Source organism: Pteronotus mesoamericanus, unplaced genomic scaffold (assembly GCF_021234165.1).
Source record: "Pteronotus mesoamericanus isolate MK-2021 breed Mesoamerican mustached bat unplaced genomic scaffold, CSHL_Meso_final contig_25, whole genome shotgun sequence".
In the NCBI taxonomy this organism is placed as follows: domain Eukaryota; kingdom Metazoa; phylum Chordata; class Mammalia; order Chiroptera; family Mormoopidae; genus Pteronotus; species Pteronotus mesoamericanus.
Window position 1 is genome coordinate 7300637 of NW_026555105.1, and position 16652 is coordinate 7317288.

Here is a 16652-nt window from a genome sequence, read left to right on the forward strand (position 1 = left end):
GGAACTCCAATAGCTAAAGGACGGGAACGCGGGGGAGGTGGCCGTCGAGGACACGAAAAGGAAAATGGCAGAGAACTAGGAAGAGAAACCAGGATGGTGCTGCAACAGAATCAACGGTTTCTAAAAGGAGGGACAGGTCAAGAGCACTAAACACATTGAAGATGAAGCTGAAGGACTAATGTTCTGCTGGGTTTAGTGATAGCTAAGCCAGCTATTTCTACATTTGTTTTAAATATATGTAACTTAAAATAAGTAAACACTTCAGTATTTCACTTATAACAGTAAAAGATCAACTTGACCAAAAACACTTTTTATCATAGGGAAAGCAGCTCAGAAAGGGAAAGTATCTGCCAGATATCCCCCTGCCAGCTGCAGAGCATAGGACTTAAACACACTCAGGGCCTCAGGTCTTACTTTTGAGACCCCCCCACTACACACACACAATGTCTTAGGGCCGCTACTCAGCCATCTGAACGGAGCTGAGGCTGTGCGTCCAGAGCCTTGCTTCCTGAGCGGTCCCATCTCACGCGCTGGATCCCTCACCTTGAGAAGTGAGGGTGTGCTCACGTTCCACAGGAGAGGCCCAGCGAGGCTCGGCGGGTCGTGTCAGAGCTGAGATCAGAGCCAGATGGGACTCGCCTGTGACACACAAGCACTTCCCATCAGGAAGAGCAGCTCCTAGGCCCAGACTTCAGCAAGTGGCAGTCATGAAAACAGGCGCTGCAGCTTACCAGTTGGATAAATTATGAAATTTATTTATATTTCACCTTTTAAAAGCCAGAACGTAACAAATTTCACTTTCTGGGAAGTCATCTTATTAGAAATACATGAAGGGCACTTAATACAAGGAAATCAGTTTTCTGGTACCATCAGTAAGATAGACATGCTCTCGTTGGTTTCCTCAAATGAAGGATTTGTTCAATTCCCTTTAACCTTAGACCAAGATGATCTCAACTCAGGGAGGCCTGAGTGAACGCCGCAGAAATACAGCGAAGAGGCTGACCTTGGCGTCCGGGCCCTCCCAAGAGCGGGCACGGCAGAAGTTACTTTGCCCCACAGGCCCCATCTCCACTGGCTCTCAGGCGCCCGCAGTTGGTGCTGGCAGGGAGGGAGAGGCCACAGGAGCAGCGCACAGGCCCAAAGCCCTGTCACTGGCCGCCTCTGCCACCGACCAGAAGGGACTTCCCTATCAGGCTGGGGAGGCCTGACATGAAGGAGCAAACCTAAATACAGGCGCCCGTGGGGCGACCAGACGTTCTGCTCCTACGCCTCTGACGGCCAGCTCTTGGCCTCGTGTTTATTAGTATCGTCAAACGGGTTGAACTTCAAGCTTCTTGAGCTGCTACCAAAGCAAGTTTCCAGGAGACAGTTTCCATTAACAACTGCTCATAGGAGATGTTGTGCCTTTGAATAATGTCTTGTCAGAAGAGACAGCTGTGGCACTAGATTTCCTACAACCGCTCTATGATAGAAAAGCAATGCTCAGTGTAATCTAAGTTAACAAATACAAGATAAAAAGAACTGACATCCATCCTCTCGGGTCCCCGAACCTCTTCCTTCTTATTCATGGGAAGGCTCCTTTTTGTGCCTCAAGGACGAGAATGTAGGCAGGCTCCCAAATAGAAAAGTAAACATGACCCAGTCATTTGAAAAATACCCCGTTAGTTTGAAAATCGTAAGGAAAAAGCTACGGTCTTTCTGTCTCTTTTAGCTGACCCTCTTCCCCTCTTATGGAGAAATGGAGTTTAACCTAAGTTTCTAACCTAGACACACTTATTTATACTAAGAACGTGTGGTTATACCTTATCCTAAAAAGGCACGATGCAGGCATTTAAGACTGAACCAGTCCATTCTAAGGGTGTGCAGAAGTGGCAGGAAAATATCACTAACCCAAACTTCCAGCATCAGACCACCCCACCCCAGAACATTCACCCCAGCAGGACTTTTGAAAGGTCTGCTGGGAAGTAACTCCAGCTCCTGGCAGCCGCTGCCAAGGCCCAGCCAACAGGAACTCCCTCAGCACAGGAGCCCCATCCTGATCGGATGCACTGCTGCCCGAGCTCACACACCTCGGGGACGAGGACGGGAGACCCTTGTCTCATTTGTGCTATTCACAACCCACAAAAGGCCCCGGCTGGCTCGGAGGGCCAGAGAGAGGAACGCTGGGTGAGAGGAGGAAGTGTGAAACACGGACAGGCGGAGAAGCTGGGTTCTCTCCTAGAAGAGGAAGCAGAAGCTCCAGGAAGCAGCTGAGGAGCAAGAAAAGACATGGGACAAACAGGGTTAACAGTAGGGGGAGAGCCCAAGGGAAAGGAGGACTCTGAACTGGAAACCTGTTTCCCTGTTAGAAGCGACCCTGTCCTAACAACAGGGCTCACTTCCAGGGCTGCTGTATATTTAAAGTTTCACACATGACACGTGATGGAAGCTCTGGAACACGAGACGGACAGCAGAGGATCTGCTCACTGATCGATGATGGAGCGTTGCAACACTTGATTTATCATGTCCTCTTCGTCGACATCGTAATCCTAGGGGCAAAACACAGACACAGCCTCAGCACCTGTTTGCAGCGGCAATGACTTGCTTTCTGTAGGAGAGGCAGGGCAGCAGAGCGTGGGGCCCGGGAGCGGGCTGCCCGGGGCCAGATCCCCGCGCCCCGCTCCCCGCCCCATGGCCGGCCACGCTGCCACACGCCTCTGCGGCCTCATCCTGCCGATGGAAATGAGGACGGCTCCCTCGGCTGGGGGCTCTGCGGACCAGAGCGCACCCGGGAGGGCCTGGCACAGACCAAGCGCTCAAAGGCGGGGTGCGCTGTGGTGAAACTAGTCTTTCTAATTCAGGGAGGCAAAGCTTTCTATTCGGTCATTACATTCATCTTTACAGCATTAACAAAGAACACAGTTATTTTCAAGTCTAAGTTTCAGACACTGTATCAAACCATGAATAAATACTCTCTATGACAACTTAGGAAAGAGCCACGCTTTCCTTCTCGGGTCTTAAAATACAGCCATTAAGACTGAATAATAAAGTTCTAACTTGACACTTACATGTATAAATAAAAGGTTTGTTCCAAGTAGTTGGCCAAATGTATCTACCACTGTAATGCCGAGACAACAGTGCGCCCCTTTAAAACCATACAGCTCTAGGAAAAGGACACAAACCTAATGACCGTGTCTAGCCAGTGGATGTGCTTGGTTTGGCCTGAAGTACTTTAAAAAATAAATATGCTATACTTCATATGAAATGCTGCATTTCCAGCTTCTCAGGGCTGGGGCGGGTGGGAGAGATGGGCAAACCTGTGCCTGTATTTCCACACGACAACAAGCAGCAGGAGCTGATGGCAGAAAAGCAAGCCACACACAGTCCAGCCTGAAAATCCTATGGGGCCATTTGTATTACATGCCTGGCCCCAAAGGCATTTGCAGTTAAGAATCCCAAACCAAGCCCTGGCCGGGTAGCTCATCTGCTTAGAGCACTGTCTCCACAGGCCAAGGTTGTAGGTTTGATCCCAGGTCAGAGCACATACAAGAATCAACCAAGGAATGCATAAATAAGTAGAACAACAAATCAGTGTTTCTCTCTCTTCCTAAAATCAATGAAGAAAAAAAAAAAAAGAATTCCAAGCTGGGTTCTATTACAAGTAGAAACTACATATACTAAAAGAAAGTGAGCATAAATTTGGGGAAGAAAGATAACCCAGGAGCAAGCTGCCACTATGTGTCAGTGTAGGTGGCTGGCCAGTGCACCTCCTTCAGTGCCACTCAAGGAAGTCTGCGGCCACTCACCTGGCTCACGGACCACACAGCCGCCGCTCCAGGAAACCTACTGCCTCTGTGACAAAGCTCAACGATGGGGCCCGTGGTTCTCCAGGTAAGAGGGAGGGAGGAATTAGAGCCCGGGCTCCACTCACCACAAAAGTGTCGTAAGAAAACTGGTGCCGCCGCTGGATGTGCTCGATGAAGTTGGCGCTGCGGTAGTTGGGGTCCCCCCAGGGCATCGAGGCACATATCGGACAAACCTTTCAACAGAGAAGCGTGGTCTTAGGCGCCTGACGCCTGAGCTGATGTCCACCCTCTGTGGCTGGTGTGTGGCCCCCTTTCTTCTAGGGCAGCTTTCCTGACATACCAGGCCAGGGCCAGGTCACTCCTCGTGTGCACATTCCCATCCCAGAAAACACTGACAGTCTCCTACTCGAGTGAAATGACCCGCGGGAGTGGGGAAAGGCTTAAGCCATGAAGCATCCTTTTGTTAACCCCTGCTGTGGTCAGAACAATGTGCCAGCCCAGCAGGGGACTAGCCTCCAACACATGAAGTTATCCAAGACCGAGGACAACCAAAGGAATGACAGGTGAGCAATGTCCCAAGGAAGTTAAAACACAGCCCTATGTGCTATTTTTTACAAAGTGAATGCTCAGATGAGGGGGCTCAGGCTGAAAAGCCCTCCACCAGGAGGCTGATTTGGGCTTCGAAGACTGGGAGGTACGGGGGAAACACCAAGAAACACGGAAGGGTGTTCCAGAAGAGGGGCAGTAGTAGCCAGGAGAACGGCCGCGGGGCAGCATTACCGGCCACAGCCAGGCGGGTGGTGCAGCCAGGCGGGTGGTGCAGCCAGGCGGGTGGTGCAGCCAGGCCGGGCATGTCTGGAGGTGGGCGGGGGGCACTGGGGTGGGCGGGGGGCAGGCGTAGGTGGCCCGGCTTAGACATGGCACCCCACCGTTTACAAGGAAGATGTGGTGGAAAGCAGGTAGGCAAGAGAGGACTCTGAAGCAGGGGAAGACTCCGAGCAGAAGAGGCAGCAGCTGGAGCACAAGTCAGGACAAGGGACAGAAGAAGAGGCGGCCTGCGGAGGGAAGCGCTGCAATCCCGACAGCTGCGATTCTGCAGAAGGCGGGGGAGGCGACGGAACAGGGCCAAGGGCTTCAGGGTTAGGGGTTTCAACAGATACCAAACAATGCCAGAGATTTCAGGAAACCAAAGGGGAAAAAAGGAGAGAAGGGAGGCTGCAGTGCCAGAAACCAGAGTAGTTTAGCAATACCGATCAAAATTGTAAGCTCCAACCAAACCGATCCACAGCTAAGTCTTTATTTTGCAGAGAGACAGAAACATAGGCAAAGATACATTAAAATTTATGGCAGCCTTTTAAAATTTACTATGAAAAACTTCAAACCTATAGAAAAGTAGATAGTAGTGTGACAAACCAGCCCTTATCTGCAACACCTAGATTTAAGTTTACCATATTTATTTCAAAAAAAAGGAAGCACTTTAAAGTAAAACACATTTCAGTTCTATTTCAGTACAGCCCTAAAAATAAGTATTTCCCTCTATAAATACAACACCATTATTCCACCTTTCAATCAATAATAATTTAGCAGCACTTAATATCCTGTTCTTAATCAAATCTCCTGATACTGTCTGGGACTAACCTTTACGTTCATCATAAGGGACCAACTAAATCATGGTAAAAGTAATGGAAAACTGTGAAGCTCATTAAAAAATAAACTGATCTACGTGTACTGACGTGGAAGAGATGCCAAAAACATTAGTTACAGCCTCTACGTAATGGGCTGTCATTTGCACAAAAAGAGGGACAAATAAGGGATACATGAATCTCATAAGGACATTCAAAAGCTAGAAATGTCTTTGGATCACATGATTCTGTATTTCTCCACACGTGCAGCCTACGCACATGTCAATGAGCACTCCACAGAGGCATTCTCTGATGCTGTGAAGGGAGAACTGGTTTAGGTGCCAGGAAACCAGGTTCCAGCACTGGTTCTGCACTACCTAGCTCTACGACATGGGTGAGCCACTTAACTTGGGTGGCACAATGGTTTCTTATTCATGTCTAAAAATGAGTGCAGGAGAGATGGTGGCAGGAGACAGAGCATCTCCATCATTTTACTTAGCATCCACTTTAGTTTTCAAAATAGTTACCAAAATAGCCCTGCTTCTGCGGCCAACTTCAAAGCAGAAAACGGGCTGGGCGGGGGGCGGGTGAGCGGGGTGTATCTGTGCCTGCGCGCACTTGCTCTTTCAGTTAGTATTGGGTTCTCCAGCAGCACAACTCAAAGCTCTTGGAGGAGGAGCTGAGAACTTGGCTTTGGGGTATTTCATCTTGTCTAGTACAGCCAAAGGATATGTACTGTGCATCTATTTTTGAATCATAGGGAAAGTAAAACAGCAGGTGCAGTGACCATCCAGGTTGGCATCCGGCTGTAGAGACTTCCAGAGTTCTCTACGTAATAAAGACATGTTAAAAAGATAAGTATTAGTATCAAATGATGAAGCTGTTTCTTTTTGAATGAGAGTAATCAATTCTTTGCGACTGATCTCTTGAAAGCCTGGCAGGTCACCATGGTGTGATGTTTTATTTTTACTTTTTTATTTTTTAAAGATTTTATTATTTGTTTTTAGAGTAAGGGGAAGGGAGGGAGAAAGAGAGGGAGAGAAATATCAATGTGTGGTTGCCTCTTGAGTGCCCTGCACCGGGGGCCTGGCCTGCAATCCAGGCATGTGCCCTGACTGGGAATCAAACTGGTGACCCTTTGGTTCACAGGCTGGCACTCAATCCACTGAGCCACACCAGCCAGGGCTGTTTTACTCTGATTTTGTGTTTATTTCTGTTACTCTAAAATGGCAAGTGGTAATAGAATGCATTTATCATATCCAAACATAGAATTGCAGGAACATAAAAAAATACTGGGAACAATTAATGGTGTAGAGGGAACTAAAGAACTAGGGGAAGGGCCTGAAGAGAGTTTTTACAGTCCACTTTTTAATACAATGAACTGACTACATACAAAGAAACAAAATTTTTAAATTGCCAGGAGGTGACAGAAAACAGGACCCAAGGAGACCAGCTGGGATCACAGAGAACATGATGTGAGCAGGGGGTGGAAGCCAGGCTCTAGAGGAAGTAAAGGAGAGGGCGCAGCAGAGGCTGGGAAACCACCAGCTGGAGCAAAAAGAGAAACTGAATGCAATCGAAAGTGCTGGATCAGATACTCCTCTTGCCAGTCAGACACGGAAGACCTGGGCATGTCTGAAGGAAAACAAGTGTAAGGGGTGGGAAAAGAAAGTGAGAGAAGAAACATGATGGGAAAGCCTCAGGAGCAGGGAGTCTTTCTCTTTGCCAGGCGCTAGTCTTGTTCCTTTGCTCAGATCTGAGGACACAGGGACAGATGTGTCAGGCTTGGAAAGGAGTCTTTTCCTCAACATGAGACGGAATGATAAAGACAAGGAACAAGGGCTGCAAACTCCAGTGCTCACAGGTACCAGGCCTGTAGGCAAAAGAGTAAAGCAGAGTGCGTATAAACCCCGCCCGGCCAGATGGGGCGGCAGCCGCCAAAGCCAGCCAGCTTTTGCCAGAACTTCTAATTTCTCAAACTCAAGAGTATCATGATGGGAAATGTTCTGTTTTTAAAGGTCAGGGAAATTAAAATGTGTATGGGCCAGACGTATCCCATAGGCTGCCAGTCCGTGACCTCAGAGGTGGATCAGAGAGCTCCTGAGATAGAAAGAGGAAGAGAAAAGAAAGGGACATACACCTGATACTTTGAACTTAATTAAAAGCAGGACTGAGTGTTGTCTCTATAAAGGGTGAGAGCAAACGGGGTGCACGATGGGCCAGGCCAGTCCTGTCCCCTAGACTGGAGCTGAGATATGCAGATGGAGAGAACATGAACTGCTGGAATCTGCTGCAGCACAACATTAAGAACCCAGGGAGCCCAGAGTAAAAGGTGACCGTACTGACCAGAATTTGGACTTGACAAGTTCAATAAAGTCAAGAGAAGATTTAAGATATTCCTGACAAAGCCAGCTGGACCTTAGGATTTCCAACACAGAACTAAAGAATGCCACGAGACCTACTCCCACCAGCAAATGCTCACAGAAGTTCTCATTTGTGCACCTGCTTTTACAGCAATGGAGCTGAAGACCGCCCATAAACCTGGGTATGCAGTTCGACAGAAGCAGTCTGAGATAAATGGGAAAACTAAAACTACAGAGGAAGCTGTATTAAGCCTTAACCCAGTCTGTTAATCACATGAAGAGGGAAAGGTAACACTGCTGAGATGGACCAAATTCGAACTCCCTCACAATCCCCCCCAAAAGAAACTGGCCCTGACCAGTGTAGCTCAGTTGGTTGGGCATCGTTGTTAAAAAATAAAGAAACCACGTGCCAGCCTGTGATAATTAAACATCGAAAGACTGATAAGCACTTTCCTAATAATTTCAGCTTAAATTTGTTTTCTCCACAACCATGAAAAAGCTCCTCTCAAAAGGCAACTGGCAGCAGCTCTAGAGAGGAGAGACGTGGTAGACGCCAAGGAATCCACGTTCACGGTAGCAGCAATGAGAGTAACCACCATCACATGGCCCCTAACATGCCCCCCGGAGGGGACTAAGGAGACACAACAACTAAATCTAACACACGATCCAGGATGTGAGGGCAGGGGAGACTGATATGAAGAATATTACAAATGTTAAAATTTAAACACGAATTCCACAATAGATATTAGACTGTCTCAATGCTACATTTCCTGAGCATGATAATTAAACACAAAAAAGGTAATTTTTTTTAAAGCAAATGTTCTTCTTCTTAGGAGGCAGATGCTGCAGTATTCAGGGGCAAAGGGTCATGATATCTGTAACTTATTCTCAAATGGTCAGCAAAAAATTTGTCGATAGAAAGCATGGATAAGCAAATATGGTAAAGCGGCACTAATCCAAGAATCTAGGTGAAGAATACATAAGCGTTCACTGCATTAATCCTGTAATTTTTCTGTAAGTGTGACTTTCCTCCCATAAAAACACTTTTCTAAGAGTTCCTCTTACCACAGACTTGGTATCCGTGCTATGGGATAACTTGCAGTGTTCCACAAGTCCTTCCTGGTCAAAGTTCTTCTCGGGACAGTAAGGGCAAGGAAAGGTGTAACGGTTGGGGACATGCCTGGAAGATGAAAAGGCAGAAGAACAGAGACAGGCTCTGTGAGTACATTTCCACGCAACTGCAGCCACTGCACCTGCCAAAGGAGCCCAGTCCACTGAACGGCTCCGACAGGCACTGCGATGATTACTTCAGAGTCAGGCCAAGTGTTCTGAAAATAACTTATCGGCACAGCTAACATTTGGAGTGAACATCAGAGCGGCCTTCTCCATACCAACCCCCATAAAAAACCTGCATCAGCTGTAGCCAGCATAACAACTATACCTCCACTTTATAAAACTCAGCCCTGAACACACAAAGCGTTCTATGCCTTTGGACCAAAAGACGACCTTGAGCTAAAGGAGCGATTGAGTCATTTACCTTGGCTGGAGGGATGCGTCCTTGGTGGTGGCCTTCACACCTTCCATGATGTAATTCTGGTATTTGGAACAGGTAGCCACATGGGCCCGGATCTTGGATAGGAAGAACTTGGACAGGAAGAATCAGAGGCCACAAGTTAGTCAGGACCTCGTACCAGGCTCAACACAATCCCAAAGCACGGGCGAGATGCACGCTAGACCTGCACGCTAGACCTGCACCGCCCCGGCAGACGGCCTCACCAGTCCCCGGGCTGTGCTGAGAGGGCTGAACCCCTGACCGCTGCAGGGTTTCTGTTCAGACCAAGACTGGTGTGCCCTGACCTGTGGAGCTCGTTGGTGGGGTGCTGTCCGGCAAAGCGAAAGGTCATCGGTTCAATTCCCAGTCAGGGCACACGCCCGGGTTGCGGGCAGGGTCCCCCATCAGGGTGCGCATGGGAGAGGCAACCAAGTGATATTCTCACACATCGGTGTTTCTCTCCTTCTTTCTCCCTCCCTTCCCCTCTAATAATAATAATATTTTTTTAAAAGAAAATTAAAAAAAGACCGCTGTTTTACTTGACCAAATCAGGACATCTGCTTCCACTCTACACTAACTCTCCTAGGGTCTACTTTACTCACAATATGCTCTCTGCTCCCCGACACATTCCAGAGCCAGTGACGTTTTTAAAGTTTTTCATATTAGCATTTAAACTCATCTCCTTATAGCAGGCCAAGAACTACATTCCATTATGTGCAGCAGGGAAAAGCAACCATGTAAGTAAAAGGAGTAAAGGCTAGTAATCCTAGTTAAAATACAAATCATGAGATTGTGACAAATGATCTTTAAAAAAACTCTAAATCCAAATTTTTTCTTCTATAAAATGTAGTCTTTGCAATATAGAAAGAGAAAAGAAAACCAGAGCACTTCAGCACAGGTGTTCTAGAAAGGAAGATGTGTAAGGAGGGAAGAAAGAGGGGAGATGCAGCAAACACACACATTTTTGAAGATATACCGCAATACAATCATTAATCTTTAAAATGGAGACACTCAAAGGCACACAGTAAAAACCCCGAACTCCAGCACGTGAGTCCCGGCTCACCAGGGCGCTCCTGGCTCATCTCCAGCTCGAGTCTCCGACCTCAAGCTGCCGACCAGAGCGCCCTCTTAAAAAGGGACGGGGAGCGGCCCCATTCAGAACTGCACCCACTGGGTACCCCTCGTCCAAACCACCCTCGCAGGAAGGAGGTTCTTAGGGCTACCCATTCTATGACTATCCAGACTAAGGTGTCGGAGTAATGAAATTGATGTGCAAGGCTGCCCAACAGTCCCTTAGTGAAAAAATAGTTTCAAATGGGAAAAAAAGTTGTAGAAATATGTATTACAGTATGACCCCATTTTGTAAAAATCCTACCTCTGTGTTTGTCTAAGGGCAGAAATTATTTTGCTGCCTTCTAAACTGATCTACTTTAAAGAGGTAATCTCTGTGGAGTGGGGAACAAGCCTACATTGTTTTATATTTTTGTATTGTGTGGAATTAACAAAAACCTTAATGATTTAAAAATCAACAAGCCTGTGTGTATCTCTTGGAAAACAGGACAATATTTCTCTTTTGCAGTTATAACATGTTAAAATAACTATACTTGGCCCTAAAATGGTTATACAAAAGAGCATGGATGCATTTCAAATGTTAGATCTTGCTATTATAATCAAATATTTCAGATTCACCTTTGTATCATGATTCTTCCCTGTCAAGCGCTAAAAAGTTGATTAAATTTTATGTCTGAAATGACATAGACTTTTAAATCTCTCAAACTAACTGCGGCAGGTAACTATTTTGAGTCACTGACCTAATTTTATATTAAAAATATTAAGAAATATTATTGTCACTATATTCTAATTAAAATTCTGCACAATGCTTTGGAAAAACGGGCCTTTTACAGGAAAAAAACTGAGATAACGGATTTTTCTGATTTTCAAAGCTAAAATATGTAATATACTAAGCCAACTTAAAAAAAAACAAAACCAAAACCCCAAAAACCCAAAACCCAGTAAGGTAACAAAATGAAAACAGCACAGCCACTGCCACAGAGAACTAGCATGCACACGTGCTGTTAGTCATCTGGTCATGCTCTCACTTCAGAAATGACACGGCAACAGCTCTGCGTTTTACCCCATCTCATCACAGAAAGACTGACTCTTCCGTTTTCCTTCCACATACATTTTTACGGCAGCCATGGCAAGAAGTCTCTGTGCTCTCAATCTGCCGCTCGAGCTCCGTGGCTCGTTCACCAGGTGCCAGAGGGCTGCGACATACCCCACAGACAGGCTTCTTCGGCTTCAGACATTCCTGCAGGCATGCAGAGCAAAAGCTAGAACAAGACATACAGAGAACCTGAGTCATGCACTGTGGAGACAAGACAACAAACATGGATAAACTTTTAAAAAGACATCAATGAATAATGGATTAAAGAAAACTTGCTCCCTACTCCTCATTCAAACAGAGTCCTCCTATGCCAGAAAAATGAGGGCGGGGAAACGGGTCCACTAACAGAAACAAAGGCAGGCTACTGGGATACACGGCAAAGGGGTTACGGTGCAGTCTTCAAACCTGAGCCCCCCAGTACTGAGGAGTCTCCTGAATCTCGTTTTTCCCTCTGTGAAATGGAGACAGTAGTACTCACCTCGAGCAGTGTTGGGAGACCCTTGGTACAGTGCCTAGCACCACCAACAGGAGGTGCTATCATTAGAGGTGAATGCAAAGCACTATGAAAACGCAAATACAAGAGCAACTAGTTGGGACCTAAGGACAGAGCTAGGAAGACTTCAGAGGATGCATCTGTGAAAGAACCTTAAAAGGCAGAGTTCGGCTGACAGAGCAAGGGAAGTATATTCCAGACCTATAGACTTAAAAACTCATGATGCATCTGAGGAAATAAAAGCCTACCACTTTTCCTAATAAGGAGAGATCCGGCTGTTTAAAGCAAAGTATCAACAAGACCAAATCCAAATTTTAGGAAAATAACTTTGGGATCAACACAGACAATAGAGTTGTTGGTTTAAAAATTGTTTCTAGGTAAGGAAAGACGAGAGGAAACTTGCTGCAGAAACCAAACAGATGGCTAACGGCAAAGGACTGCGAGGGCCTGACTGAGGCAACAGAGAACGGCTGCAGGAAATGATTCAGTAGGACTGGTAACTTACTGAATCTGGAGAAGAAAAAAAAAGAAAGTCACAGATGGCCAGTTTCTATGCTGAAGCCCAGACAGGCGGTGATGCTGAGGTGAAGTACACAGGAGGAGCGGCTAAGGCAGGGAAATACCCAGCCGCCAACCCAACCTGACAGATTTAAAGCAGGATGTTTAATCAAAGGTAATCTGCACATCTGACCATTTTTTACCATCTCTAAGAGTTTTCTTCCTCTTTATCATTAAGCTGGATGTTATTCTGCTAGGCAAAATTTTAGACCAGGCAGGGAGAAGGTGGGGCGGGGCGGAGTCTACTGACTCATCACTGAGGGCACAATGCTGAACTAAGTCCCTGTCCTCACAATGCTTCTGTTCCAGAGTGGAGAAAAACACAGATGTTAGTTTCAGTTAGTCATTAAATACAAGAAGGAAATAAAAGGAAGCACTGAGACCAGCTGGGGTGGATCATAGAAAGCTTCTTTGACGAGGTAACATTTGAGCTGAGGCCTAAAATGATAAGGAGAGCACCACACAGACCTGGATGCAAAGCGTTCCATACAAAGATGACGCCAAGTACAGACAGATGTCAGAAAAGCAGAAAGGACGCCCTTTGGGGCCATGAATCATGTCCAACAAAATAGCCTGCTTTCAGTTTCCATTTCTTATGTGTGGGCCTTTTTCTAGTTCAGCCCTGTACATGCGCCATCCTTTCTTTTACAATGCTATGCAGAAAGTCCCTTCTCCTGTGCACCTAGCCACCTGCCCTTCTCCAGCTGTATTCCACTAGGCTGAAAAAGGACATAGTCACTTAAAGCTTGAAATAAGGTTCTATAAAAACCTAATGCTCCGTCCAGGCAGAACTGCAGTGATGCTCAAGTTTCTAAATACAAAGTTAGGAAAAACCAACTAGGCAGAGCAAAAAGCACTTGGCTCGCACTAAGGGAGACTCAAGAGAGGTGCATCCATCTGTTTTCAATCAACACGGAACTGATGAACATATGGAACCAGTATGGTGAGTACAGAAGAGTCAAGGTCTGAATCCAACTGTCCCTTGACCTCTGACCCAGGAAAGTTCATCTGGCTCAAGGAAACCTCAAGTTTGGCTGCTCTTCAGTCGGTAAATTCTGCTGGGTCAAGCTGCTTTATTCATCCATTACCTCCCCCCACCCACAGGACTGATTCCTAATACCCTCCCACTGCACAGTGAATTTCCACACTAGTCTGAACATTTGCTGAATTGTGGACTCCGAGGGCAGAATCACCTTATTTCTTACTATACACCACAAATCTGGCACGTAGTGGGCATGTAAATATTTTAGCCTGTTGAACATAAGATTGGAAGACGGATGCTCGCTGTGCTGGGCACTGGGGATACAGGCAGGGCAAAATAGGAATGGTTGCTGCTCCTGTGACCCTAACTTTTACTCTGTGTAAGAAACTGGAGGTAATTTAAATGGAGATGGTGACAGAGAAGTAACAAATTGGGACCTGAAGTCTGAAAAGGATTTGGGGTAGTGGTGAGGGAGGTGCAGATGGGACGGGAAGAGTTCCAGGCCAGCTGAACTGCAAACAGAACAGCCCAAAGCTAGAACGAGCTTCATGCCCTGGCTGGTGTGGCTCAGTAGATTGAGTGCTGGCCTGCTAAACCAAAAGGTCTCAAGTTCGATTCCCAGCCAGGGCACATGCCTGGGTGTGGGCCAGGTTCCCCAGTTGGGGGCATGAGAGAGGCAGCCAATAGATATATCTCTCGCACACTGCAGTTTCTCTCCCTCTCACTAAAAAGTGAGTAAATAAAATCTTGGGGTGGGGGGGAAGAACTTCATGTACTTCAAGAATCAAAAAGCAGTCAATGTGGCTGAGGAGCTTTCACCACGTGCCAAGTGTTCTCCCCACTGGCAAACAGATGCCAGCAGTGAAGGAGCCTCAGTATTCTCACCTGCAAAATGGTTGCAGGAATGCTGTAGAACAGGTGCCTATTGGTACCTCCTGACCAGTAAAGGGGTCCTAAGACCAATGTCAAGGCGATGCCCACGATACACATTGAGGGAGGCCATGGAGCAGGTGGCCAAGTTCTCTACAGCTCTTTCAATTAGGTGTATTTGTTTCTGTGTCTGATGGAGCAAGGCTGAGATGCAAATCCGGTCAAACTCAAAACACCTACCCCAGCCCAGGTCTGGACCACTATTGACATCTTCACACACCTCCTCCTTCAGTCATCCCAACGTCTACTTGCAAAATGCAGGCCATGGAAGCTTAACTTCAAATAGCATGAAACACGCTTGTACCCACGTAAGTAGGAATGACAATCCCTACCGGCCAACTCTCAACGCCTTTCACAGTGCGGGGCAGACTGGTCAGATCTGTATCAAGATTTCCCTTTTGTTCTTTTAGTCTAGCTCAGAGTTTCTGCAACTTGAGTGCACATTAGAATTATTTGGCAGAGCTGGCGACATGACGCCAGATGTACTATATTTTAGGGGCGACGTACGCACTACTCCCGGGAAATTGTGACTCTCGAGGGCGGACTTTGGACACTACTTAACCCCCAGAGGGTGTAACTCCACTATCACGCCTGGGAAGGAGCTGACAGGCCGCCTGGAACACAGTAGGAGCTCATCCCTAGGGCGGGAGACTCGGAAGTGAGCGAGGCGGGAGACGAGTGAGCACCCTGCCAACTTCCACGGAACTTCAGGAGCTCGGGAGGGCCCCACGCAAAGGTCCCTCTAGGTCGGTCCTCTCGCTCCCGCCCGAGACCCTCCCAAACGGGGCCTCGCCCCTCGACTCCAATCCCCTCCCAGTTAGACGCCCCCCGCCCAGGGCCAGGCTCGCCGCTTACACGTGTCCGCAGAGCACCCGCACCGGCTTCTCGTACACCTCTAAGCACACAGGACACGTGAAGCGGCTCAATGGGTCGGCCTCCGCCGCTGGCCCAGCCACTGGCGTAGCACCCTCACGATCCTGCTGTTGCGCCGCCATCTTGCAGCCGCGGAGCGCAGCGTAACGGCGGCCGAGAAGGAGGAGCCCGATGGGCGGGGCGGAGGCGGTCAGCCAGCGCACGCGAGGGGCGGGGCGGGGGCGGGGCTGGAGGGCGGTGCAGAACTCTAGGGGCGTGGATTATGGGACGTGCACCTGACTGGGGGCGGGGCTACTGAGTGCGCCACGCCTCTCGGCGCTCAGAAGCCGGGGCGCTGGGGCGGGGGTCGAGGCCGAGGGAAATCTGGAAAATGTGGACAACGGATTCAGAGGTCGGCAAAATGGGAACGGGCTTTGTGCTTCGGCCTCTTTCCTAAATTTAAATCATTATTATTACTTAGGATTTAGTTATGCACTATTAATATTTCTCTTCAAAACGAGTTGATTTCTTTAAACTGAAAGCAGAAAAAGGAAAAACTTTAAAAAAGAAGAAAAAATAAACTTAAAATTTAAAGGGAGATTTGATATCATTCCTGAGCTACAAGTAGAAAACCAATATCGTTTATTTCTACAAGGGAGCTGTAAATACAGTGGAAATAAAACCATATCATTAGTATTCATGCTGAATACTGTTGACCCTGAAAAGAGAGATTAGACATCATTAGAAAGGTGTTGAAGACAGGCTATCACCACAGAGACTTGCTAGTTAAAGCAGTGGTAAAGGGAAGCTTGTCTCCTTCCCTGGCTCAGCATTATTTAATAATGTGTTCACATGCCTCCTGGCAATGGGGTCTCGCGCCTGCTCTGTATAGATGGGAAAGCTGAAGCTTGAAGAGATAGACTCCACTTAGTCTCACAAGAAAGGAGCAGGCCTATGCCCCAGATGTTTTGAATCCCAACTTTCTCCACTTTCTACTGCACCTAATTGACTCTTGCACACACCCCATTTAACAGACATCTTTTTTAGAAGGCAGGCAGTGCTAACAGTTCTACATGGTTTTCTTAACCTGAAGAGTTAATGATCAATTAAACCTCCACCTGAAATGCTGCAGAGGTCTCACAATAAGGAGTCTATATGGGATAAGTAAATCATGTTGGTTAAACCAGGTTAATTGAATGCAAATTTTGGCCTTCTTTGTCCCATTCCCAATCATTGGGTTGATTTTGCTTGACCTGGTGGCAGCAGCAGAATTATTTGTAGCCGGCCATGTGGACCTCTTACAACAAATAACTTGGCATGGAGACAGCAACCCAAGAAGGCCAATGTT

At 47.2% G+C, this 16652-nt stretch overlaps 1 protein-coding gene across 2 annotated transcripts; it reads right to left on the minus strand.

The window, feature by feature from the left end:
- Positions 1-762: 762 nt before the first annotated feature.
- On the minus strand, positions 763-15478 carry RNF114 (ring finger protein 114). Of its 2 annotated transcripts, XM_054573608.1 has the most exons (6): positions 15308-15478; positions 11505-11655; positions 9308-9414; positions 8836-8950; positions 3911-4018; positions 763-2528 (listed from the first exon to the last, which is right to left on the minus strand). In XM_054573608.1, exons 1-6 carry the CDS (start codon positions 15445-15447, stop codon positions 2463-2465), a joined length of 687 nt encoding a protein of 228 aa, XP_054429583.1. In that variant the 5' UTR covers positions 15448-15478; the 3' UTR covers positions 763-2462. The 2 variants fall into 2 exon arrangements, with proteins under 2 accessions (XP_054429583.1, XP_054429582.1); XM_054573607.1 differs by lacking the exons at positions 763-2528; positions 3911-4018 and adding an exon at positions 5077-6235.
- Between the last annotated feature and the right edge of the window lie 1174 nt (positions 15479-16652).